The 27,224-nt window shown below is 41.0% G+C and overlaps 2 protein-coding genes across 2 annotated transcripts in view; one reads left to right on the top strand and one right to left on the bottom strand.

Annotated features, from left to right (window-relative positions):
• ATG7 (autophagy related 7) overlaps positions 1-27,224 on the top strand; it is a 244,917-nt gene that overhangs the window by 141,984 nt on the left and 75,709 nt on the right. The window lies entirely within an intron of this gene.
• On the bottom strand, positions 7,246-8,700 carry LOC116857491 (dnaJ homolog subfamily A member 1). Its single transcript, XM_032841625.1, has one exon. The coding sequence runs from the start codon at positions 8,595-8,597 to the stop codon at positions 7,404-7,406; it is 1,194 nt and encodes a 397-aa protein (XP_032697516.1). The 5' UTR covers positions 8,598-8,700; the 3' UTR covers positions 7,246-7,403.

Genomic DNA, 27,224 nt, shown 5'->3' on the forward strand with positions numbered 1-27,224 from the left:
ACAGGCCACATGTAGTTCTTTAAATTTAAGTTAATGAAAATTAAAATAATAAAAACTCCAGTTCCTAAATCACACCATCCACAAGGCAAGTGTTCAATGCTCCTTTCCTGGACAGTGCAGATACAGAACATTTCTATCATTGCAGAAAGTTTTATTGGACGGCGCTGCTGTAGAGAATACAAACATAATAAGACTCGGACCATAATTCCAGGAAGCTGTATTTTTGCAGATGTTTGTTATGAAATGAGCAATAGCACAATGTATAGAACAACAGTCTGTGATTTATGAGTGATCTGTGAAGGGTCAGCTTTATTTCTCTCATGTATTTATGTATAAACTGTAATATAGTAGTGTAATAAAAAAAATTACCATGTGGAGCCACACATTATACAGAGTGAGGTGTGCATGAACGTTCTTTCATGCAAGAGGAACTAGCATTTCCTAGACCTGGAAACTGAAGATAATTAAAATGCCTTGTTGACTTTTGGAGGCTTTTCAGGAAATAAGTCATTAATTTTTAAGTGGAACGTCACTCAAGTAGTAAAGTCCTAAAATTTCTCACAGAATTCATTCCTTCCCTTTACCCAGTAAGACTTGTACATGCCAAACAATAATGATGGTAATACTAAAAATAGCCTGGTCCAGAAAAATCAGTTTCTGGCAAGTGGCTCCCAGACACCCAGTGATCCTCTTCTGCCCTTTGATGTCCCACATCCAGCTCTTCATCGTAGGTGAAGGGTAGGGTGTCAAACAGATTCTGACTTTAGTAGGACTCATTTTGAAGAGGAGTGGAAGCAGCCTCCCAGCAGCAACTTGCTCCAGTGTCCTCCATTTCTTCTAACAGCTGTAGGAGAGGCTGACAGAGAGGTGACCAGCATGCTGCTCCTTGTTGACCTGGAAGCCAGCAACACTCATAAGGCTGAATGGATTCTGCCATCACCAGGCCTGTCATCCACCCCTCTGATTTCACTCATGCTGACACCAACTATATTTTCTTTTTTCAAGATCTATTTATTTCAGAGAGAGCATGGGGGAGGAGCAGAGGGAGAGAGAATTTTAAGCAGACTCCGTGCTGAGTGCAGAGCGCAACACAGGGCTCAGTCTCACAACCCTGATTTCAGGACCTGAGCCAAAACCAAGTGTTAGACACATCTATGTTTTCAGCTTCATGTCCCCAGTCCCCCCCCCACCCGCCACTGAAGGCTCCCACCTTAACAAGTCTAGAGCACCGCTGTCCTTTGGCTTGTACGGTGTTGCTATCCATCCACCCCACCTCCAGTTAAGGATTTCTCATCAAAATGTAAATACCTCTTTTCAAACCATCTAAGCCAGAAAACTTTTTATCCCTCCTTTGAGCCTTTATAGTGTTGTGTGTGCTTTTGCGTTTTTTTAATAACAGCTTTATTGAGATCTAATTCACATATCCTGCAATATACCCCTTTAAAATATGCAGTTTAATGTTTTTTTTTAATATGTTCAGAGTAACACAACCATCACCATGGTCTGTTTAGAATATTTTCATTGCCCCAAAAAGAAACCCAGTACTCCAGTCCTCATTTCCTCCCTCCCTAGGCAGTGACTTATCTACTTCTGTGTCTATAGATTTGCCTTTTCTGGACAAGTCCTATCAATGGACTCCTATAGCAGCTGGTCTTTTGTGACTGTCTTCTTCTACTTAGCATAATGTTTTCAAGGGTCATCCGTGTTGTACCGTGTGTCAGCACATAATTCCTTTTTAAGGTCAGGTACTATTCCATTATATGGATAGATCCCATTTTGTTGAGTCATTTTGATGTGCATTCAGGTTGTTTCCATTTGGGGGCTATTATGAACAATGCTGCTGTGACCATTTGTGTGTAAGTTATGTGAGCAAACATTTTCACTTTTCTTGGGTATATACCTAGGAGTAAAATTTCTAGGTGTTATGGTGATTCTGTGTTTTGGACCTTTTGTGGGGGGCAACATTATATATTCTGATACTTAAATCCCATGGTATTTAGTTATCATTACTACATCTTGCCTTACTTAGGAAATGTAAACATTTGAGGGAAGGGGAAAAGCCTTGTTTTTTCTTTGTATTCTACCCAGTACCAGCCATCATGTCTACCTAACACAAGAACACCGTTACTGTTAGGACAGGAATATGTAATGGAAAGTAGAGACCTGTGGCATTCTCTTCCTTGTTTAAGCCTAATTTATGTCATCCTTTTCTCTTAGTGCTACATCTGTATTTCTAAAGTCTTTGGTCTCCCTGAGGCCCAGCTGTTGGAGGTGAATTACCTGAAGATGCAGATGATCAGTGTACAACAGTCTGCACATTCTGAGGGAGTTGTACCTTGGGGCACAAAGAAAGGGCACCTTTGAACCTGTCTCCTTGCAGACAGCACTGTGCTCTGTTCTCCACTCAGCTTTTGTGGGGTAATAACATACCTCCAGGAAGCAAGGCTTCTCAAGGCCTTTATTCATCTATCACTGATAATTAAAATGTTTAAAGACATTATAAAAGCCATTAAAAGGAAAAGACCTCTTCCTGCTTCCCCACCCCACCCCCATCAGACCCTAAGAAAACTGCTTTAACAAAGGACAGAAAAGACGCCAGGCTTATAAAACAGAGGCCCTGCATCTGTCTTTGAGTCCACCTGGAAAGGGGGGAGATCAGAAGTATTTTTTCCCAAACTCTTGCTGGCAGCAAGAACCATACTAGGCGGCACTGTCGGTAACTGGTTCTTTCCTCAGTTGGTGAAATCACTAGATGTGAAAAGCAGCTGCTCTGGGGCAAGGGGTACGACTGACTGTAGTGGCAGATGGCAACCATGGGTGATGGCAGACAGAAGATGGAGGGCTATGCTGCCCAGGCTGAAAAAGAATGTTCTAGTCAAAGAGGAATGCCTCTTATTGGGACATAACTGGTCTTTCGTGAGCCTTTATCAAGGGTTCTTATGGTACCTAAGAGAATTGAACTCCACCTAGGAGTTAAGTCAATGCTAAATAAGAGTTTACGTTCTTTTTTGCTCTTTTGCATGGGGAGACTAGGGTTCTAGTACCTACCATAAGGACTTCCAGTTGCTTAGCATCTAATAACTATGTAGTAACAATACTAGTGCCGAGATGACAGATAAATTTGGTTGCCTCTCTTACCACTTGCCCATGGCCACATGGAGGGGGTCTCTTAAAAGGATTTTTGAGGCCAATTTCAAGCTCAGCTGGAACGATGGTCATATATTGGGTTAGTGATGTCTGTTATGAACACCTAAGAGATTAAGAAGTAGCACTGTGTTGAATAGTTGTCCAAGACCTTGAGCTCCTCGACAACAAGGACAGTCTAGTCTCTGGACCTGGCGCGGAGTAAGTCAGCAGTAGGTATGTATTGATTGAATGAATGAGCTGATTTCCTAGTTTGGGAATTGGCCCATAACTCTAAGTTAATGACTCATGTTGAATGCCTTAACAGTTAATGAATTTTTTTGCAACAAAAATATTTCCCAGAGAACTTTGATTTTTGTGGAACTTTTGCCTTAATGTTTTCAAAACAGCTCTCCATTTTTCTACAGTAAAATAATACATTTTAAGAGTTTCCATTTAGGGTGCCTGGGTGACTTCGTTGTTAAGCGTCTGTCTTCGGCTCAGGTCATGATCTTGGGGTCCTGGGATCAAGCCCCACATCAGGTTCCCTGCTCAGTAGGAAGCCTGCTTCTCTCTTTCCCACTCCCTCTGCCTATGTTCACTCTCTCTCTGTCTCCCTCTGTAAAATAAATAAAATATTTTAAAAAAAGAAAGAAAAAGAGTTTCCATTTATAACTGACTACTCAAAGCAGATTTCCTCATTTTCTGTTTCAGTGGTCTAGAGAGGCATCTTGGTATTTTAGAAGGGAAACCAGCTTAGAATTCAGATTTGGGTCTTATTAACATCTTATTATCATACTTGGCGATCATAAGCTAATCACTTCTCCAGTCTGGATCTCCATGCTCTCGAAAAATATTTATTAGAAAATTGAAGACAGTAAGCTCTTTGATTCTGTGAATGAGGATAGAAGATGAAAAAGAGTATGGGTTTCAACAAGATAATCTTTCTCTCACAGCCTAGCTAATTGCTTCTCTGACTTCAGCTTCACTTTCTGTCCTAACAGTCGTGATCTCAGGGTAAAGAGGAGGAATGACATGTTTAATGATGATCACTTACAGTAAAGTGTCAACATAAGGAAAGCCTTTTCTGATATCTCTGCAGAGTGTTATATGAGGTTTGCCCCATATTTCAATATGATTATGGTATGCATGATACATAAAAATATAATGTATCATCTCAGACACATGTCTTGGCTGACATTCACCAAGAATCTGACAAATATTTTTTTATAATTTTATTTTTTATAAACATATATTTTTTTTCCCCCAGGGGTACAGGTCTGTGAATCTCCACGTTTACAAACTTCACAGCACTCACCATAGCACATACCCTACCCAATGTCCATAACCCCCCCCCAACCCCCCTCTGCCCAGCAACCCTCAGTTTGTTTTGTGAGATTAAGAGTCACTTATGGTTTGTCTCCCTCCCATCCCATCTTGTTTCATTTACTCTTCTCCTACCACATTAACCCCCCATGTTGCATCTCCTCTCCCTCATATCAGGGAGATCATATGATAGTTGTCTTTCTCTGATTGACTTATTTCACTAAGCGTGATACCCTCTAGTTCCATCCACGTTGTCGCAAATGGCAAGATTTCATTTCTTTTGATGTCTGCATAGTATTCCATTGTATATATATACCACATCTTTTTTATCCATTCGTCTGTTGATGGACATCTAGGTTCTTTCCATAGTTTGGCTATTGTAGACATTGCTGCTATAAACATGCGGGTGCACGTGCCCCTTCGGATCACTACGTTTGTATCTTTAGGGTAAATACCCAGCAGTGCAATTGCTGGGTCATAGGGTAGTTCTATTTTCAACATTTTGAGGAACCTCCATGCTGTTTTCCAGAGTGGTTGCACCAGCTTACCTTCCCACCAACAGTGTAGGAGGGTTCCCCTTTCTCCGCATCCTCGCCAGCATCTGTCATTTCCGGAATTGTTAATTTTAGCCATTCTGACTGGTGTGAGGTGGTATCTCATTGTGGTTTTGATTTGTATTTCCCTGATGCCGAGTGATATGGAGCACTTTTTCATGATGACAAATATTTTTATATTTATGTACATCCTGCCTGGTTCAGAAAAAAAGATATAAGAAAGTTATCCTCAATACCATAGAAATAATTAAGCCTATAAACCTTTAGAATGAGAATGGACAAGAGCCAAGTTGTTTTTATGTGGGTTTTTTTAAAGTTATTATTTTAAAAAACTTAAAGAAAGGCTTCTGAAGTTGAGGAAGGAAAGGAAAATGCAAGCACAGTTTGTCATCCTGCCATACTTGCTCTAATAGTCTCTTATCAAAGCAATAGCTGTCAGTTAATAAAGAAACTACTGAATCATGAATAAGAGAGCCAGTGTAGACCAAACCTTATTATACTGGTTGGTTGGTAGCCTATAGCCAGGCCACATATAATAATAGCTGCTGGTGCTTACTCTTAAGGTGCTTATGTGCCAGACACTCTTCTAAGTACCTTACCTATATTGATACATGAAATCCTTACAATAGTGAGGCCATGTTAGGAACAGTGCTTTGAGCTCTGTGATCATAACCACTGTACTATATTGCCTCTCACATCTCTGAAATCACACAGAGATTTAACTCACCACCAGTTAACGCAGCTCAGCATCTCCGCTCTGAACCACCTCAGGGCAGAATGTTTCATTTATAGCAGCAATAACCAGTTTACAAAGTAGGTGTCTGCGGCGCTTCATAACGGGGTGGATCAGTCCTTTGCTGTCTGAGTTACCGGATTCTTTTCACGTTGTTTTAAGATGGCATCCTGAATTCCAAAGAACCGTGTAGCATTGCTTTGCACATCTCCTTGTTGGTGTGAAGAACATCATACATCAGCCATGTGTCCTCTCATCCCAAGATGTCTTTAATCTATATCAGGGATGCGAAACCAGCCAGCTCCAGCAGGAGAGGTGTCTGCATGGTAACTATAGTGAAAAGGGTTCACAAGCCTTCAGATGTCATGAGAGAGAGGTTCATGGCTGAGTAGTAACATCTGCCTTGGACAAGCACAAGTCCATATCTTTGCTGTCCATAATCTAGTTCAGGATGAAACTGCATGACTTCTGAGGTTACTTTTCTTTCGAGAGGATAACAGGATGTTGTGATCCACATAATTCATTAATTCATTCTACAAAAATTTATTGAATTCCTGCTTTGTACAAGACACACAGTAGAAAAATGAGTAAGTCAAAGTCTCTGTCTCCACAAATTTTATTGCAACCAGAGACCTATAAATTGTAACGATTTTTTTTTTTTGCTTTGTAATCAGTATATTAAGGAGACATTCATACATTCCAAATGCTTAATTCTGATAACCAGATTTAAGCTTGTGAACATGACTTTTTAAACATACAATTAAAGCTATTCGTCATAATTTGCTATACTACCAACATTAAATTACAGTTACTTCGGAGCGTTATTTAAAGTAAGCCTGTTAACATACCTTAAAAACAAACAAAAACCTTCCTATCTCATACATGCAAACTTCTCCACATAAATGTCTCTTCACTGTAAGTTACCCTGCTCCCGAAGCCACTACTCTGAAGCTTATCATGGTCCAAAGAGAAGGAAAAAAAGTATAACCAGGACTGATATATATATATATATATGTATGTATATATATTAAAAAAAAGGGGAAAAAAAAAAGATGGCACAGAAGGGAATGCAATTCTACAAGTGCAAGCCCTCAAGCAGCAGCATATATGATAAACCCTTTCTTTAAAGAGGTATCCTTTCTATCACTGATACCACAGGCCAAATTACATAGCATGCCATCTTCAAGTAACAGTTGAGGCAATAAATGCAGAGGCATCACAATGAATCCCACTTAACATAACTACAGACCAACACTTCTCTACAAATTCTTTGTCTGATTGCCAATTAAATACAAGTTTTAACTTCATAGCTTAACAATTAAGGGTGATACAATGAAGTCAATACATACACCTAGCATTTCAGTCTGAGCTGTTTCATATACATAGAACTGAAATTAATTACAAGGTACGGCCTAACAAATGCTAGGGGAGATTTTTTTTGAAAGCAGTTTTTACAAATATTAAACTTATCTTCCACACTGAAGTCATCATACATACAGGGCAAAGTCAGAGCTTTTATATTTGAGTTTATTCTTCATTTAACTTTTAAAACACTACTATAGTTGAATATTAAAACAAAAACAATAGCAAGTAGTGAGCTATGATTATAGTCCTTCACTCATTCACTACTGCACATAAAATGCCAGCAGTGTTATTCACTGGCCCCATTAAGAGGTCTGACACTGAACACCACCCCTGGGATGATGTTCATCATCCTCATATGCTTCCCCATTGTAATGGCGCCGTCTTTCCTGATTTGGATCAAAGTCCACCAGTTCTACCTGGTCCATTTCATCAGTCTCTTCTACTTCCTTCCTCTCAGGTAGGAGTTTTTCCAGCAAAGAGAGTTTATCAGGAGACAGAAAGCCATTCTCAGGAAAGTTTACCTTAAATTCGATGATGAGGCGACCCTTCTCATATGGCCTACGATAAATTGGCATGCCTTCATTTAGCACACACTTGATATCTCCATGCTTGACAATTTGACCTGGATGAGAGGTGATGACAATGGTTCGGTTGTCCAGAGTAGATATTGGCTTTTGGAAACCGCACAGTGCTTCAACCAGCTGTATGTCCATACACATGAAAAGGTCTTCTCCTCGCCGAGTAAAAACAGCATGGTCCTTCTGATCTAAAACAATGATAATATCTCCTGGTTCCAGTCCTGGTTCTTGGTCTCCTTCACCATGGAATGTTATCTTCTGGCCATCTTTCATGCCTTTGTCAATATGAACTTCTAGAATCTTCTTCTCTCGAACTATCTTCCTTCCATTGCAGCTTTTACATCTATCTTTAGGACTGATCCGTTCCCCATGGCCCTGGCACTCCATGCACACAGACTGAATTTGCTGAACCATTCCAGGTCCTATCTGATGAATTCTTATTTGCATTCCAGTACCTCGGCAATTGGGACAACACTCAACTGCTCCTTTCTTACCACCTCGGCCTTCACATTTATCGCAAATCACATTCTTTTGCAGAGCTAGTTTTCTTGTTGCACCATTATATAAATCTTCTAAGGTTACTGAGAGCTGATGCACAACATTTTTACCTCTCCTTTCTCTCTGCATTCTTCCTCCTCCTCCAAAAAACATATCAAAGATGTCCATGGGGGAGCCAAAACCACCACCAGCTCCACCTTCTTTAATTGCCTGTTCACCTCCTTTGTCATATAATTCCCTTTTCTTTGCATCAGAGAGTACTTCATAAGCTTGAGAAATCTGTTTAAACTTCTCTCCTTCATTTGGATTCTTATCAGGGTGGTACTTCAAGGCCAGTTTCCTGTAGGCCTTTTTCAGTTCTTCTTGGGTGGCATTGGGTTTGACCCCCAAAACATCATAGTAAGTGGTTTCTTTCACCATTTTCTACAGCCGGTGAGAGGGCCGAGGCTGATGTGGGGGAGCGGGAAGGAGCGCGTTGCTGGGCGCAGCTCGGGTAGCCGCCGCTCCTCCGCGTCTCACCGAGCGTTCTGGAAAGTTCCCAATTGTAACGATTTTTATACAGTGAGATAATAAGCATTCTTAGAAAGTGCTGTGGCAGCACAAAGAAAAGATCTGCTGTCTATGCCTGGGAAGAACAGACAGGCTTCACAGAGAGGGTGCCAGTTAGTTCAAACCTGAACTCAGTCCATGTGTATGAAGCCTTTAAGGGAGTGTGTTTTGGCAGCCACCTGGCATGACCATCTCCCGTTGTTTCTGTAGCTATCCTGTTCACAAGACATATACCACCACCATTACTATGGCATTTCTTTTGAGTCTCAAAACAGTTACACACCCAGGAAGAGAGGATGAAATTGATCCACCATGTTGGATCAATATTTTATAAGTTTGGCTGTATGATCTTTGGGTAAGATGAAGCCAGGGAAACAGGGAGCCAGTCCTGGACAGGTGAAATAGGACACTAAAAGGGAAAATCAGAAATGCCAGGGATGAGGCAACATTGGTATTTCCCCCAGGCCAGTTCTGTGTCCGTTGGGAAACACATTCTCTGTAGACATATGAAAACTATAGCAGTGGTTGGGGTCAGAAATGGCTTCAGAAGGGCTGAAAATCTTTGTAATTAGAAAGGGTGTTACCCTAATCCTGTTAAGGATTTCTACAACACACTCTCTCTTAAGAGAAGTCACAAGGCTTTCCTTTTTCCCTTCTCACTGCCGCATGAAGACAGGAATCCAAAATCCCCATCTGTGGGTGAGGAAATTGAATTCATCGTGTGAGATTGCACAGTGAATTGAGCAAAGACTCACAAGCAAGTGCTTACTCTCTCTTACCCCTACATTTGCCTTTACATTTAATGCTTAAAATGAGGAGAGTTGTCCCTGGTAGTTTTAAGAGAATAATAAAGCTTTATATTATATTTAATCATCAAGAACAAAAGATTAAAACCAAGAAGACACTTTGGAGATAATCTTATCCAGTGCTCTCATTCTAAGATGTGGAATCTGAATCTAGGGAATAGCTCTGGACCTTGAGAGGTCCAGTCATTAAAACCTACTCAGGGGCACCTGTGTGGCTTAGTTGGTTGAGCATCCAACTCTTGATTTCAGCTCAGGTCATGATCTCAGGGTTGTGGGATCAAGCACCACATTGGGCTCCATGCTTAGGACGGAATCCGCTTGGGATTCACTCTCTCTCCCCACTCTCCTTCTGCCCCCCTCTCCCATCCCTCAAACAAACAAACAAACAAACAAACACATCTTTAAAAGTAAAATAAAATCTGCTCAGTCATCATGGTTTCTGTTTGTAACTGGAGACCAGTGCCTCTAAGAGCGGTTTAAGAGGGCGCCTGGGGGACTTAGTTAAGTGTGTGCCTTCAGCTCAGGTAATGATCCCAGAGTCCTGGGATTAAGTCCCCACATCCAGCTCCCTGCTCAGTGGGGAATCTGCTTCTCCCTTGCCCTCTGCCCCTCCTCTCCACTCTTGCTCCCTTTCTCTCAAATAAATAAATAATAAAAATAAATGAAATACATCTTTAAAAAAATTATTTTAAAAAAAGCTGTTTAAGAGCCCCTGCTTATCCCTTTGGGACTTAATTTAAGGACTTCTGCTGGGTACCTGCTCTCAGTTTGCATTTGGTTCAGAGCAGCCTTCCTGTAGCCATTGATAAGAGCCCTGGCTCTTCCCATAGATTGCTATCCATTTATCAGACTCCCACCATTTCTGTTACAACAGCTCACTTCAGCTTGCAGGAAAAAAAAAAAAAAAAAAAAAATCAGCCTTTGCAAGTCAAAAAAGACTCAAAGCGCTGACCAAAAGCATAAGAGGTCTCCCTTCAAGGTATTAGATACTAGTTGTGCCGTCCTTATCTGCTTCTGGCTGGGCCACCTTTCAGGGAAACATCTCTTTCTTGCCCTGTATGAAAGGTTGCAAGAAGTAGACAGTGCCTCCAATAATCTGATGTTTCCCTAAATCCCCTAAACCTCTGGCCTCTTTAAACTGATTGTTTTACTGCCTGTAGCAGCAATTGGGAGTTTTTCCACCCCAAATGTGGAAGGTTCTTATGGCTCCCCCTCCCACCTCGTCTCACACTTTTCTGCATTTAGACTTGCTTCCTTTCAGCTCTCCATTCCTGGTACCGTTTCTAAATTATTCAGGACTCTGTTGGTTTCAAGTGAAATAGACCCAACTTGAATTACCAGAGGCGAACAGAAACAATGGAGCATTGCACACAACTGAAAGAGAGATTAATCAGGCACACCTGGGGAAAAGCTGCAGTTCAGGAGTAACAGGAACAGGGGTTGTCCCTGCAGACAGGCCTCTTCCGCAAGACAGGAAACATGGCTGCTGGCAGCTCCACAGCCTCCTGATTTATAGCTGCATCACCTGACATGGACCGGCCTCTCGGGTCCCTGACTAAAAACCCAGGGCCCAGCTTAGGTCTGTTGCTCATTCTGGGACCAGTCAAGTTGGGCCAGAGAGGCAGGGTGTATAAAGGAGCATGGTTAGCAGTCCCCATAAGAAAATGTTTGCCATTACTAGAAACTCCGAGGGTGCTGGGCATTCACCCCTGGACACCTGGATAGCTCAGTCCTTTGAGTGTCTGCCTTCAGCTCAGGGCATGATCCCAGGGTCCCGGGATCAAGCTCTGCGTTGGGCTTCCTGCTCAGCTCCTTCTCCCTCTGCCTGCCACTCCCCCTGCTTGTGCTCTCTGTGTCAAAGAAATAAATAAAATCGTCCTAAATAAATAAATAAAGGAGTCAAACAAGCCTGAGAGTCCATCCTAACTGAAAGCAGGTTGACAAACAAGAGGCATAATATGCTTTTTAAAAAATTATTATACATTCGGGGTTCCTGGGTGGCTCAGTTGGCTAAACATCCAACTCCTGGTTTTGACTCAGGTGATCTTAGGGTTGTGAGATCGAGTCCCATGCTGGGCTCATGCTCAGCATAGCGTCTGCTTGAAATTCTCTCTTTCTCCCTTTGCCCCTCCTCTGCTTATACACACAAGTGCACACTTTCTAGCTCACTCTCTCAAATAAATAAATAAATAAATAAATAAATAAAATCTCTGAAAAAGTATTATATAGTCAATACAGCTTTCCTAATTGACTTTCCCTTTATTGACTCTCTAATTAACTATACTCTCTTGTTAAAGCATTATCTCGTACCCACAGAGGCTGGATGCTCCCAGCTACTAGGCTGGTTTCTAAAACACCTGCACATTTCTTCTCCCACCATTGGAGGGGTATGCTTTCCACAGCCTGGGAAAGCCAGATGGACTTGTAATTATACCATTTAATTAAATACTCCCTGAGTGAAAAACAATGCAAGAAGAAAGTTATTGCTATGAAAATCAAGTTTAATTCAGAAAGTTTTGGTGACAGCCAGTAGATAGAAGCGATGGCTCTTCTGTAGTGGGGGAGAGGGCTTTGAACTTTTTATTCCAGAAGAGGTTCTAGACCCTAGTTCCCTATATTAAAGTTCTAGCTGTGTAACCTTGTGCAGTAGTAGTAGCAGCATCTTGAGACTTAGACCTTCATTGTAGAATGGAAATAATAACAACTTTGTTGGGGGAACTTTAAGGGTTAAACAACTTATTTCTGTTAAATAATTTAATAAATTTATCTTAATAACAATTACAAGTGCTTAACCATAGAGAAAAGTCATTTACTTATCAAAGAAATCCATGAAAACCTAAATAATTTTTCTTTTTTTAACCTTGATAAAATATTAATTTTAATAATTTATGTTTTATCATTTATATATAGAATTATATATCCAGAATTACATTAGCTACAGATAAAAATGTCTTATTTCTTTCTTTCTCATTTTTTATATTTTTATTTTATTTTTTTATTTAAAAATTTTTTATTAACATATAATGTATTATTTGCCCCAGGAGTACAGGTCTGTGAATCATCAGGCTTACACACTTCACCTCATTCAATATAGCACATACCCTCCCCAATGTCTGTAACCCAGCCACACTCTCCATACCCCCCTCCCCCCAGCAACCCTCAGTTTGTTTTGTGAGATTAAGACTCTCATGGTTTGTCTCCCTCCTGATCCCATCTTGTTTCATTTTTTCCTTCCCTACCCCCAAAGCCTCCACTTTGCCTCTCAAATTCCTCATATCAGAGAGATCATATGATAATTGTCTTTCTCTGATTGACTTATTTTGCTCAGTATAATACCCTTTAGTTACATCCATGTCATTGCAAATGGCAAGATTTCATTTCTTTTGATGGCTGCATAGTATTCCATTGTGTGTATGTATGTACACACACACACACACACACACACACACACACCATATCTTCTTTATCCATTCATCTGTTGATGGACATCTAGGTTCTTTCCATAGTTTGGCTATTGTGGACATTGCTGCTATAAACATTTGGGTGCATGTGTTCCTTTGGATCACTACATTTGTATCTTTAGGGTAAATACCCAGTAGTGCAATTGCTGGGTCATAGGGTAGCTCTATTTTCAACTTTTTGAGGAACCTCCGTACTGTTTTCCAGAGTGGCTGCACCAGCTTGCATCCCCACCAACAGTGTAAGAGGGTTCCCTTTCTCTGCATCCTCGCCAGCATCTATTGTTTCCTGACTTGTTAATTTTAGCCAATCTGACTGGTGTGAGGTGGTATCTCACTGTGGTTTTGATTTGTATCTCCCTGATGCCGAGTGATGGGGAGCACTTTTTCATGTGTCTGTTGGCCTTCTGGATGTCTTCTTTGAAGAAATGTCTGTTCATGTCCTCTGCCCATTTCTTGATTGGATTATTTGTTCTTTGGGTGTCGAGTTTGATAAGTTCTTTATAGATTTTGGATACTAGCCCTTTATCTGATATGTTATTTGCAATATCTTCTCCCATTCTGTCAGTTGTCTTTGGGTTTCGTTGACTGTTTCCCTTGCTGTGCAAAAGCTTTTGATCTTGATGAAGTCCCAATAGTTCATTTTTGCCCTTGCTTCCCTTGCCTTTGCGATGTTTCTAGGAAGAAGTTGCTGCAGCTGAGGTCGAAGAGGTTGTTGCCTGTGTTCTCCTCAAGGATTTTGGTGGATTCCTGTCTCACATTGCGGTCTTTCATCCATTTGGAGTCTATTTTTGTGTGTGGTGTAGGGAAATGGTCCAGTTTCATTTTTCTGCATGTGGCTGTCCAATTTTCCCAACACCTTTTGTTGAAGAGACTTTTTTCCATTGGACATTCTTTTCTGCTTTGTCAAAGATTAGTTGACCATAGAGTTGAGGGTCTATTTCTGGGCTCTCTATTCTGTTCCATTGATCTATGTGTCTGTTTTTGTGCCAGTACCATATTGTCTTGATGATGACAGCTTTGTAATAGAGCTTGAAGTCTGAAATTGTGATGCCACCAATTTTGGCTTTCTTTTTCAACATTCCTCTGGCTATTCGAGGTCTTTTCTGGTTCCGTATAAATTTTATGATTATTTGTTCCATTTCTTTGAAAAAAATTGATGGTATTTTGATAGGGATTGCATTAAACATGTAGATTGCTTTAGGTGGCATAGACATTTTCACAGTATTTGTTCTTCCAATCCATGAGCATGGAACATTTTTCCATTTTTTTGTGTCTTCCTCAGTTTCTTTCATGAGTACTTTATAGTTTTCTGAGTACGGATTCTTTGCCTCTTTGGTTAGGCTTATTGCTAGGTATCTTATGGTTTTGGGTGCAATTGTAAATGGGATCGACTCCTTAATTTCTCCTTCTTCTGTCTTGTTGGTGGTGTATAAAAATGCAACTGATTTCTGTGCATTGATTTTATATCCTGACATTTTACTGAATTACTATACAAGTTCTAGCAGATTTGGAGTGGAGTCTTTTGGGTTTTCCACATAATGTATCATATCCTCTGCAAAGAGTGATAGTTTGACTTCTTTGCCGATTTGGATGCCTTTAATTTCTTTCTGTTGTCTGATTGCTGAGGCTAGGACTTCTAGTACTATGTTGAAAAGCAGTGGTGATAATGGACATCCCTGATGTGTTGCTGACCTTAGTGGAAAAGCTCTCAGTTTTTCTGCAATGAGAATGATATTCGCTGTGGGTTTTTCATAGACGGCTTTGATGATATTGAGGTATGTACTCTCTATCTTTACACTTTGAAGAGGTTTGATCAAGAATGGATGCTATACTTTGTCAAATGCTTTTCCAGCATCTATTGAGAGTATCATATGGTTCTTGTCCTTTCTTTTATTAATGTATTGTATCACATTGATTGATTTGTGGATGTTAAACCAATCTTGTAGCCCTGGAATAAATCCCACTGGGTCGTGGTGAATAACCCTTTTAATGTACTGTTGGATCCTACTGGCTAGTATTTTGGTGAGAATTTTTGCATCTGTCTTCATCAAGGATTTTGGTCTGCAGTTCTCCTTTTTGATGGGGCTTTGTCTGGTTTTGGGATCAAGGTAATGCTGGCTTCGTAAAATGAGTTTGGAAGTTTTCCTTCCATTTCTATTTTTTGGAACATTTTGAGGAGAATAGCTATTAATTCTTTTTTACATGTTTGGTAGAACTCCCCTGGGAAGCCATCTGGCTTTTGTTTTGGGGATATTTTTGATGACTGCTTCAGTCTACTTACTGGTTATGGGTCTGTTCAGATTTTCTATTTCTTCCTGGTTCAGTTTTTGTAGTTTATATGTCTCTAGGAATGCATCCATTTCTTCCAGATTGTCAAATTTGCTGGTGTAACTTGCTCATAATATGTTCCTATAATTGTTTGTATTTCTTTGGTGTTGGTTGTGATCTCACCTCTTTCATTCGTGATTTTATTAATTTGTGTCCTTTCTCTTTTCTTTTTGATAAGTCTGGCCAGGGACTTATCAATCTTATTAAATCTTTCAAAGAACTAGCTCCTAATTTCATTAATTCATTCTGCTGGGGTTTTTTTTTGTTGTTGTTTGTTTGTTTGTTTGTTTTCTTTTTTTTTTTGTTTGTTTCTGTTTCATTGATTTCTACTCTGATCTTTATTATTTCTCTTCTCCTGCTGGGTTTAGGCTTTCTTTGCTGTTCTTTCTCCAGCTGCTTTAGGCATAGGGTTAGGTTATGTACTTGAGACCTTCCTTGTTTCTTGAGAAAGGCTTGTATCGCTATATACTTTCCTCTCAAGACTACCTTTTCTGTGTCCCACTGATTTTGAACAGTTGTGTTTTCATTATCATTTATTTCCATGAATTTTTTCAATTCTTCTTTAATTTCCTGGTTGACCCATTCATTCTTTAGTAGGATGCTCTTTAGCCTCCATGTATTTGAGTTCTTTCCAACTTTCCTCTTGTGATTGAGTTCTAGCTTCAGAGCATTGTGGTTTGAAAATACGCAGGGAATGACCCCAGTCTTTTTGTACCAGTTGAGATCTGATTATGACCCAGGATGTGATCTATTCTGGAGAATGTTCCATGTGCACTAGGGAAGAATGTGTATTCTGTTGCTTTGGGATGGAATGTTCTGAATAGATCTGTTATGTCCATCTGGTCCAATGTGTCATTTAAGGCCTTTATTTCCTTGTTGATCTTTTGCATGGATGATCTGTCCATTTCAGTGAGGGGGCTCTTAAAGTCCTGTACTATTATTGTATTATTGTTGATGAGTTTCTTTGATTTTGTTATTAATTAGTTTATATAGTTTGCTGCTCCCATGTTAGGGGCATAGATATTTAAAATTGTTAGATCTTCTTGTTGGACAGACACTTTGAGTATGATGTAGTGTCCTTCTCATCTCTTATTATAGTCTTTGGCTTAAAATCTAATTGATCTGGGCGCCTGGGTGGCTCAGTGGGTTAAGCCGCTGCCTTCGGCTCAGGTCATGATCTCAGGGTCCTGGGATCGAGTCCCGCATCGGGCTCTCTGCTCAGCGGGTAGCCTGCTTCCCTCTCTCTCTCTGCCTGCCTCTCTGTCTACTTGTGATCTCTGTCAAATAAATAAATAAAATCTTTAAAAAAAAATCTAATTGATCTGATACAAGGATTGCCAACCCAGCTTTCTTTTGATGTCCATTAGCATGGTAAGTTGTTTTCCACCCCCTCACTTTAAATCTGGAGGTGTCTTGGGTCTAAAATGAGTTTCTTGTAGACAGCATATTGATGGGTTTTGTTTTGTTATCCATTCTGATACCCTGTGTCTTTTGATTGGGGCATTTAGCCCATTTACATTCGGAGTAACTATTGAAATATATGAATTTAGTGCCATTGTATTGTCTGTAAGGTGACTGTTACTGTATATTGTCTCTGTTCCTTTCTGTTCTACTACTTTTAGGCTCTCTCTTTGCTTAGAGGACCCCTTTCAATATTTCCTGTACGGCTGATTTGGTGTTTACAGATTCTTTTCATTTTTTTTTGTCTTAGAAACTTTTTATCTCCTTCTATTTTCAATGATAGCCTAGCTGAATATAGTATTCTTGGATGTATGTTTTTCTCATTTAGTGCTCTGAATATATCATACCTGTTCTTTCTGGCCTGCCAGGTCTCTGTGGATAAGTCTGCTGCCAATCTAATATTCTTACCATTGTAGGTTACAGACTCCTTGTCCCAAGCTGCTTTCAGGATTTTCTCTTTGTCACTAAGACTTGTAAGGTTTACTATTAGATGACGGGGTATGGACCTATTTTTATTGATTTTGAGGGGGGCTCTTTGTGCCTCCTGGATTTTGATGCTTGTTTCCTTTGCCATATTAGGGAAATTCTCTATTATAATTTGCTCCAATATACCTTCTGTCCCCCTCTCTCTTTCTTCTTCTTCTGGAATTCCAGTTATTCTAATATTGTTTCATCTTTTTTAAAAAATATTTTATTTATTTGACAGAGATATCACAAGTAGGCAGAGAGGCAGGCAGAGAGAGAGAAAGGAGGAAGCAGGCTCCCCGCTGAGCAGAGAGCCCAATGTGGGGCTCAATCCAGGACCCTGGGATCATGACCCGAGCCAAAGGCAGAGGCTTTAACCCACTGAGCAACACAGGTGCCCCATATTGTTTCATCTTATGGTATCACTTATCTTTCAAATTCTCCCCTTGTGGTCCAGTAGTTGTTTGTCTTCTGCTCAGCTTGTTTATTCTCCATTATTTGGTCTTCTATATCACTAATTCTCTCTTGTGCCTCATTTATCCTAGCAGTAAGAGCCTCCATTTTTTATTGCACCTCATTAATAGCTTTTTTAATTTCAGCTTGGTTAGATTTAAGTTCTTTCATTTCTCCAGAAAGGGCTTTTATTTCCCCAGACAGGTTTTCTTCAATATCTTCCATGCCTTTTTCAAGCCCAGCTAGCACCTTGAGAATCGTCATTTTGAACTCTAGATCTGACATATTACCAACGTCCATATTGATCAGGTCCCTAGCCTTCGGTACTGCCTCTTGTCCTTCTTTCTTTTTTTTTTCTTTTTTTTGTGGTGAGTTTTTCCACCTTATCATTTTATCCAGATAAGAATATATGAACGAGAGAATAAAATACTAAAAGGGTGGCAAAGACCCCAGAAAAATGTATGCTAACCAAATCAGAGGAGACCCCAAACTGGGGGGAGAAGAAAAGGGGTAAAAAGAAATTTTTAAAAATGTTAAAAAATTAAAATTTAATTAAATTTAAAAATTAGAATTAAAATTTAAAATGTTTAAAAAATTAGACTGGTGACTAGAACAGAGCCACCCATTTGATTTTGGGTGTATTTTGTTCTCTTAGAAGAAATTACATCCCAAAATTTTAAAGAAAGAAAAACTTAAATATATACAAAAATAAGGGTAAACATGATGAAGGGATGGAATATGACTGTAAAGATGAAATTTAAAAAAAAAAATTCTAAAAAAGGAATTGATAAGTTGGTTGGAAAAAGAAAAAAAAAAGAAAATGGAGAGAATTTGCTCAGACTGGAGACTAGAACAAACCCTGTGGTAGATTTAGGGTATATTTTGATCTATGGGAAGAAATTGTATCCAAAAATTTTTTAGAAGAAAAAACCCTATGTGTATATAAAAAATAAAATTAGATACAATGAAGGATAAAATATGACTATAATAATGAAGGTTTAAAAAGATTTTTTTAAGAAAGTTATTGTTAAAGTAGTTAAAAAACATTATAGAGGAAAGAGGAAAAGTTTAAAAAAATTAGAATAAGAAAGAACTAAAATTTAAAAAATTTAATTAACTTTGCAAGACTAAGGAGTCATGGGGAGAAAGCCATGAATTCCATGCTTTGGTTTCCCCTCCTCTGGAATTCCACTGTTCTCCTTCATCAGTGAGCTTGGTCTTGGCTGGATGTTCTTGATCTTCTAGGGGAGGGGCCTGTTGCAGTGATTCTCAAATGTCTTTGCCTGAGGTGGAATTGCACCGTGCTTGCCAGGGGCCAGGCTAAGTAATCTGCTCCAGTTTGCTCTCAGGAGCTTTTGTTCCCTGAATGCTTTCCGTAGAGCTCTGGAGGACAGGAATGAAAATGGCGGCCTCCCAATCTCCAGCCTGGAGGAGCTGAGAGCTCGGGGCCCCACTCCTCAGTGTGCCCTTAGAGAAAAGCGGTCAATCACTCCCATCTCCCTGGTTTCCAGCCACCCTCCAAGCTCACCTGGCCTGTGACCTAGCGTTTCTGTCTCTGGCACACAGCCCCATTTGGAATCTCCAAACCCAGCAGATTCCTGCTCTTTCAGCAGAGGAAGGTGGGTCTCCCGAATCGGCCACTTGGTTGGGGGGTGGGGGGGGTTCCCTGCTCAAAGAGCAGTGGTAATACTGTGCCGCGGATCACAGTTTAAGGAAACCCCAAGCTGAGAGCCCACTGCTCAGCTTTGTCTCTGTAGTCAGCTTTCCTGCTCTGATACGTGCGAGCTCTGCTACACGCAGACACCTGTGACCCCGCGGGACCTGAGACCACACTGTCCTTGCGAGGGCTCCACCCCCCACTTAGCCTCTGGAGCGATGTCCCTCAGTAAAGCAGACTTCTAAAAGTTTGGATTTTGTGCTCTGCTGCTTTACTGCTTTCCAGGAGCTGGCCCTTCCCGCCGCAGTCTATCTTTCCCGTCCCTTCGGATTCACTTCTCCACATGTCCTACCTTTCAGAAAGTGGTCGATTTTCCGTTTCTAGAATTGCTGCTCTTCTCTTTGATCCCCTGTTGGGTCTGTAGGTGTTCAGAATGGTTTGATAACTATCTAGCTGATCTCCTGCGACCTGATGTCATCTCAGTCTGCTACTCCTCCACCATCTTGACTCTCCCCCAAACCTAAATAATTTTTCTAATGTAAAAGGACACCTCCAGAAAGTTCTAGAGGTATGTGAAAACCCAGTTTATTAGGTTGAGTCTATAGTACATCCTCCTTCCCAAGTATGTTTGGCTTTTGTAAGGAAAAAAAAATTTTAAAGTCAGGGGGAACAAACTTTAAAAGTAGAGGAGATGGTTAGAAAGTCTCCAGGTAGCTTTAAGTAGCCCTTGAGTTGCAGCAGAAGCCATGCTGGCTCTATTCATAACTTTGCTTTCTGGACTAGTATTCTAGAACGTGGTACATTCTTTTCATTTGTGTCTTTCACAGAGGGCAGTACAATTTAGTTCTAAGTGTATTTCGGGCATCTGGATTCTAGTCAGCATTTCTGGCTCCGTTTTAGAACCCAAAGTCTGCGGCTTATTCCTAATGTGGAAAGTGGAATAATCCCCCAGGCACAAGAAGAAGAACTCCAACATTCGGGCTGCTGTTACTATAGCGAGACAGAGCTACAGACATCACAAGACTTGTTATACAAGGAAACATGATTACAGCGGATTAGAGAAACTCACCAGAGCCTTGAAGGATTTATTGCTTTTTGAATTTTGAATGAGACATAAATATGTTTTTCCCCTCTTAATTTTGGACCCCATATGGAGAAGGTGAGAAAATTCTTCAGCAGATTCTAGAATGCTTAGCTGCTAAAGATTGGTTGGGTATTGTGTCCAAGTCATATTGCAAAGGGCATGAATGCTTGCTTGGCAGAGATGCAAAACAGTCACTCCTTTCTGTCTGCACTGCCAAGTTAGTTATGCCTTGTCTCCCAGTGGGAGAAAAATGTAGCTCCTTGGGGAGTCTTCTGGAAGGCAGCATGGTGTAATGGAAAAAGCAATGCACTCAGAGGCACGAGGCCTGGATTGCAGCTTCCACACTTCTAAGCTCTGTGATTTTCAACAGGTTACTTAAACTCTTTTATCAAAGTATAGGGACAGTAATTCCCCTCTCAGAGGATGGCATTAAGGATTAAAGTATGTTAAATATCATGTAGAAAATCTCAGATGTTAGTTGCATTAGCATCAAAATGGCAGCTGTAGTATACTCCTTTGAGTTCATAGATCTCAGAGTTTTGATGATATCCTGGAGAGGGAGTTTTAAAAATAAAGATGGTTTGTCACCTTCTGTGTTCTCCAGATTCTTTGGTTTCTCTGGAAGCTGAAGCAATATAATGGGTTAGTGGTTAGGAATAGCTTTGGAATCAGACACACCTAAGTTTAAATTCACTACTTGCTCACTGTGAAGCATTAGACCATCCACATGACTTCTGTTATCCTCAGTTTCCTCATCTATGAAATGGATATAAAAACAGTCCCTCAGCCATTCTTTATCCCTTTCCCCTGTTTTATTCTCTATGTGGCACTTAATCACTATCTGAAATTATCCATTTTTGTTTATTTCCTGTCTCCCACTCCAGCCCCCAATCAAATAGAATTCCCACAAGGGCAAAGTCTTTATATGTGTTCTTTAGCACTTTACATGTCTTGCCTAAGATAATGACTAGTGGTACTTTGTTATCCTTTTCACCTTTGACTCCTGGTTGTTGTTGTTGTTGTTTTTAATTCTCATGCCAGTATCATGGCTAAGTTTATATACAGTAGCTGAGTTAGAGACTGGGCAGGGATGTTTTGCGTTTGGAAATACCTGTGTTCTTACAGTTGAGTTTCTATTTCCTAAAGATGCTTGTTCAGCCTTCCATGGCTCAGTTTGACTTGTGACATCAGAAGATTGACAGGCAGAAGTCTGACTCAGGGTCTCAGCTAGGAAAGAACATGACTTTCAGCCCTGCTCACCCTTTGAGGGATGGCTGGACGAGGCTCAAAAAGGTCTTGGATTTCAATTCATCTAGGAAGGTATTTAGCAAAGTATTTTTAACCATTTGGATCTGAGACAGATCACCCGAGGAATCTGCTGTCTGTGCATAAGAGAAGACCAGGAGAACTAGGTGGAGCTGAGGGGAAGAGAACAGGCTTTCCTGCTACTTCCCAGGGAAACCTGGTGACTGGCTCCCTTCTCACCCCACACCTCCAGATCCTCTTCGACTTTAATGTACCTAGCACGTTTGACACCACTAAGATTCCAGGATGCTCCATGACCCCTAAGAGTTAGGCACTGCAGACAGATCAGTGTTCAGGCTAAATTTCCCGTGATTCATTAGCCATCTCCCTGTGAGGAGGTGGCATTCGTGGCAATGAATTGTGTCCTGGAAAAAACTGAGCCCCAAGAAGAGGAACTCTTGACTCTCCTACCTCTTCTTTCAAGCCCTGTGAACTGGTTCCTCGAAATTCCTGTGGGACCAAGATGGGCCTGCAGGTGGGGTAAGGGATGGTTCCTGAACACCCAAAGGTTGTACACCAAAGGTTGCATGTATGTGTGTTATGGAGGGGAGGTTCAGTGTCATTATACTCTCAAGAGGTATCTTTGGTCTAAAGTAGGTTTGGGACCATTGCCCTTGGTGGCTGAATGTGATTTTAAAGTGTTTGCAAACTCTGAAGCTTTGCCCCTCTGGCACCTAAAGCTCTGTGTGGGTGGGTTGAGGATGGAGATGCTGAAGCAGTGTACATCTGCCCAATCTTGTTGGATTTTTGCATTATGGCTCTCTCATCTCTTCCTGAGTTTGCGCATTTTCACAAACCATTAAGCCAGACCCAGTGGTAGCCAAGTCCCAACTTGTCCACAGAGGGTTTGGTTAAAGAGGATTGTAGGAAATTCTATAAACAAGCTATCTCGGTAGGTTTGGCTTTAGGAATAAGATAAAGCCACATCATCAACAGACCTGTTAGTCCCCTGAGTTTCTTACTTCCGTCACAAAACATTCCCCAGCTTTTAAAGGAGGGGTGACAATAGAACGACATTTTCACTGAGAAGGAGCAGCTTGTATACTGCATTTCTGTGTCCAGGAACATGAACATGCATTCCCCTTCTGCCCAGCACCCTACACTGCAGCCTGACCAGATTGCTATGGACCTTCAGAGTTACTGAGCTTCTGTTAGTCCCTGTGTTCTAACTACCCAGTAAAGTGCTCCTGCCTTGCTCTTAACACAAAATTCTATTAACTGTAAGGTCCAGAAGTCCCTAGAAATGAAAAGCTGCTGGTAGGTGTGAGTATCTTTGCCAGTGCAGTGAGCTCATCTTCAGCAGCTGCTTTTGTGTAGTGAGTATTTATTATGTGCTGGGCTCTGTGCAGCGCTCTTGGAGATTTGTCTTATTCAGTCCTCACCCTGAGGTAAATGTCAGTATTCCCATCTTACAGATGTGGAAGTTGAGATTCAGAGAGGTATAGTCACTTATAAACTTTTTTTTTTTTTTTTTTAAATATAGAGGGTGCCTGGGTGGCTCAGTTGGGTAAGTTTCTGCCTTTGGCTCAGGTCATGATTCAGGCGTCCTGGGATCAAGCCCTTCATCAGGCTCCCTGCTCCACAGGGAGCCTGCTTCTCCCTCTCCCTCAGCCTGCTGCTCCCCCTGCTTGTGCACACATGTGCGTGCACTTTCTCTCTCTCTGTGAAATAAATAAATAAAGTTAAAAAAAAAAAAGTGTAGGGGTGCCATAGCATAGAGGACTCCAAGGTTACCAGCAGATGTGAAGCAAAGGCCCGTCCCTGAAGCTGAGTCATGAGGTGGATGGACATTAGTTTGGAAAAAGAACTTAGGGTGGAGATGGTGAGATGCAGAGTCTGAGGAAAGTGCAGACATGTATTACCATCTTCCAGTATTACTCTTGTTCTATGTCATTTAAGATGCAGATAATCATCTTGAACAGCATTCTTCTCAAGTCACCTGTATGGGATTAGCATTCATTGTTCTTTCGAGTTAGAACCATAGATACTTACCTCCTAGTTTCGTCTGGCTTTTCTCCATCAAAGTCCCACAGCCATTTCCCATTGACAAGCACAGGCCCCAGTGAGTCCCACCTTCAGTCCCTATCCTCTCCAGTCCTACCTCCAGCAGCCACCAGGCTTCCCTTTCTGACACAGAGATCTGAGCACGTTACTCAGGATCTTATAGAGGCTGAACTTTGCTTTGGGGTAAGGTAGGCTCCTCAGCATGGCAGTCACGGGCAGGTCCTACAGCAGGCTCTAGCGTCCCTCTCAAGCTTGTTGGTCTTAGCTACCCTACACTTCTGCCTGTCCCTTGGCACTTATTCGCTCCACCTGGCAAATGCGTGCCCATCCTTTAAGCTTTCATCCTTTCTGAAGGTCCCCCCTGGTTCCTGTCTCATGCTTGTCACACTGGATCATAATTATTTGCTAGCTTCTTAAGAATAAGAATGTGTCTTAATTATCTTTATATCCTCAGTACCTAGCATAATACCTGGCACGTGCTCAGCACTTACTAAGAACACCTTTGAAAGAATGAATGACTGCCTGACTCTGATGGAGAGCTAAGGTGAAGGCTTGGGGACATAATAAATAGAAGGTCCCCTTCTGTTTACAGAAATCTCACAGTGCAGTTGTCTCATGCATATTCACGTCACATACATATACATATTTGGCCCAATAGAATTATTAGTGTGAGAAATGTAGGAGGTTTCCCAGCATCTCACATATTCTAACTCTTCCTCTTTTTTTTTTTCTTTTTAAGAGAACTCAGAAAAGTACTTCGTGGACTGCTTTTTTAGATACCTCCTTTAGGATTAAACTCTATAGGATTAATTACTGTATCAGTCAGATTCTTTGGGTTGGAAATTAGACACTAACTCAAATTTAAGGAAACGTAAGGATTTATATGTTCAAATAACTGAAAAATTCATGGATAGTTCTAGCCTCAGACACCCCTAGATCTAAGAGTTAAAAAAATGTCAGTGGTGTCTTCTTCTCTTGCCTGGCTTTTCTCTACACTGCTTCACTGTTCATTCTTCAGAAGGCTCTGGCCTTGGGATAACAAGATGGCACTGGTAGCCCATCCCCAGCCATAGCAACTACCAGGGAAAGCAAGCCTTCTTCCCATTGGTACTAGCTAAGGTCCTGCTTCACTGGTTTCTAGTGACCCAGTTACCATAGTGGGGGCAGGGAGGTAGCTCTCACTGGTCAGAGCTGGAATATGTTCCCATCTCTAGTGGTATTAGGGTAAACAGTCCACCAAAATCACACAGCCAGAGAGTCAGGAGAAATTGGTGGAAAAAATTGGGAAACTGGTGTGGTTATCATAAAGATAATGATACAGCAGGCTGAGCATACAGAGTGGCAGATATCCTTTTCGGTTACCTTTCCTTTCTTTTTTACTAATATTTCTAATATTTCTCTTAATTCATAGAGCTAAATGGTGTGATAGGCCCGAAGCAGGTGGCTTGTCTTTTCCTTTTTCTTTAAATACCTGCCCCCTGATATTGTTAAAAATAGTGACCTTATTGCTCTCTTTCACTTACTTTTCACCCTAGCCTTTGTGATGGGTCCGACAGCTCCATTGTTGGTGTCAGAGCCGTGGAATGCCAAATGGAGGGACACAGCAGTTTTTCATGATGACTTGGCATTTCTTACTAAGATCAAGGAATACTTAAATTCCCAATGGTTTTCGGTTGGAATCCTGCCATGAGCTCTCTGTTACTATATAGATTTAAAGCAAATACTGTTCTCAGGAACATGCTTTCCCTTTACTTTCTTTCTGTAGTTAACCAATGATTTTTGATCTTTAGTGACTGCTTGCTTCTGATAGTCAGTCCTGACTGCTACTTGTCACCATGACCAAGCCATAAAATACCAATATTGGTAGATCCTTCTTAAATGGGGAGTAATAACAAAACATTACAGCACTTTGGGCCTTGTTTTATTTCTTCCAGTTGATAGTTTGTTTTCTTTTCTTGCTATGCTTCCTATAGATGTTTCCTGGCATGTTTTCTACCCCAATTTGGCTGTCATGTTTTGTGCTCTCACCACCTACCCAGGACGGAAATTGTAATTTCTTGAGTACCTGTTTCTATTAAGTACATCAGTAGACCATTTATGAAAATTATCCCATTTATTTCTTATGGCAATGCTTTTTGGGGCCAGTGTCATCATCACCACTTAAAAGAGGTGGAAATTAAGGCTAAGAGTGGATAAATAATTTACCAAATATAGAACTGGTGGAAGAACAGGGATTCAGTTGCAAGTCTGCTAAACTTCAAAATCTTTTCTCCAAAAACTAGGCTAGGAACTCTAAGATACTAGAAAAGCATAAGGTCCAATTTATGACCTGAAGTCAAAGGATAAGACTAACATATTTAAAACAGAGTGAATTTAAGATAGGGTCGCTTCTAAGTGCTGTGTGATACAGTATAGGTGATAGTGCTCTTCAAGTTCAGAAAATGGTGAATTCTGCCTCCGCATCCCACTCCTATCTGAAACTGACTGGATATATAGATATAGATATAGATATAGATATAGATATAGATATAGATATAGATATAGATATATATTAAATGAAGAGTTTACTTTAGGGGCACCTGCGTGGCTCAGTCGGACAAGCAGCCAACTCTTGGTTTCGGCTCAGGTCGTGATCGATCATAGGATTGTGAGATCGAGCCACATGTCGGGCTCTGTGCTGAGCAGGGAGTCTCCTTGAGATTCTCTCCCTCTGCCTTTCCCCCCACTCGAATGCTGTCTTTAGGATGTGCGTACGTGTGCTCTGTCTCTCTCTCTCTCTCTCTCTCTCTCTCTCAAATGAATAAATAAATCTTAAGAAAAAAAAGTTTAACTGTTAGCCTGGTTCCAGTTGCACAGTATTCTCATTTACCACTTTGTTTACAGTGCGCCCTAAATTTAGGCATTTATGTCTCCTCACCCTTCCATTGAACCCAGAAACATTTGCGAGCCCTAAATATCTTTATTTCATGTTCACCCTTATGACTGCTGCCTTTTAGGTTTCATGAACTCCTTGATAAGCACAGGTCACAGTTATGAGCTCTCCGTGGTCCACCTGCTTTGGCAAGACTGTGGCCAAGGGAAGATTTTTAGCCACGCTTTGGACATCTGTGTCTTGGTTGAATTCAGTGCATTTCAGCTCAGTGGAGGCTTCCTAAATACCTAGTAAGCAGCAGCCAGGGTGCAGGGCTCTGTGAGGGGAACACAGCATACTCATTTGGTGTCTGCAGTTCAGCCCCTCGTAAGCACTGGCAGTCAAGACACACAGGGCAAGGTCTCTGTTTTCATGGAACTTCATGCACAACACACAAAGACCCTTTCAGCTAATGTTGAACACAAAGATGCAAACAAAATGGGGTGTTGGGGTAGAGTGAATTGGTGTGGGAGGAGGAGAAAATAGAGGTCAGGAGTTAGTTTAGACTAGCAGGTTAGTGCAGGCCCGTCTGAGAAAGCAACTTCTGAGCTGAGACCTGAAGG

This window comes from Lontra canadensis, unplaced genomic scaffold, assembly GCF_010015895.1.
Source record: "Lontra canadensis isolate GAN:19392208 unplaced genomic scaffold, GSC_riverotter_1.0 scaffold124, whole genome shotgun sequence".
Classification (NCBI taxonomy): Eukaryota; Metazoa; Chordata; class Mammalia; order Carnivora; family Mustelidae; genus Lontra; species Lontra canadensis.

Coding starts and splice junctions, on each gene's coding strand:
- LOC116857491 (XM_032841625.1), bottom strand. CDS start 8,597: ATGGTGAAAGAAACCACTTACTATGATGTTTTGGGGGTCAAACCCAAT.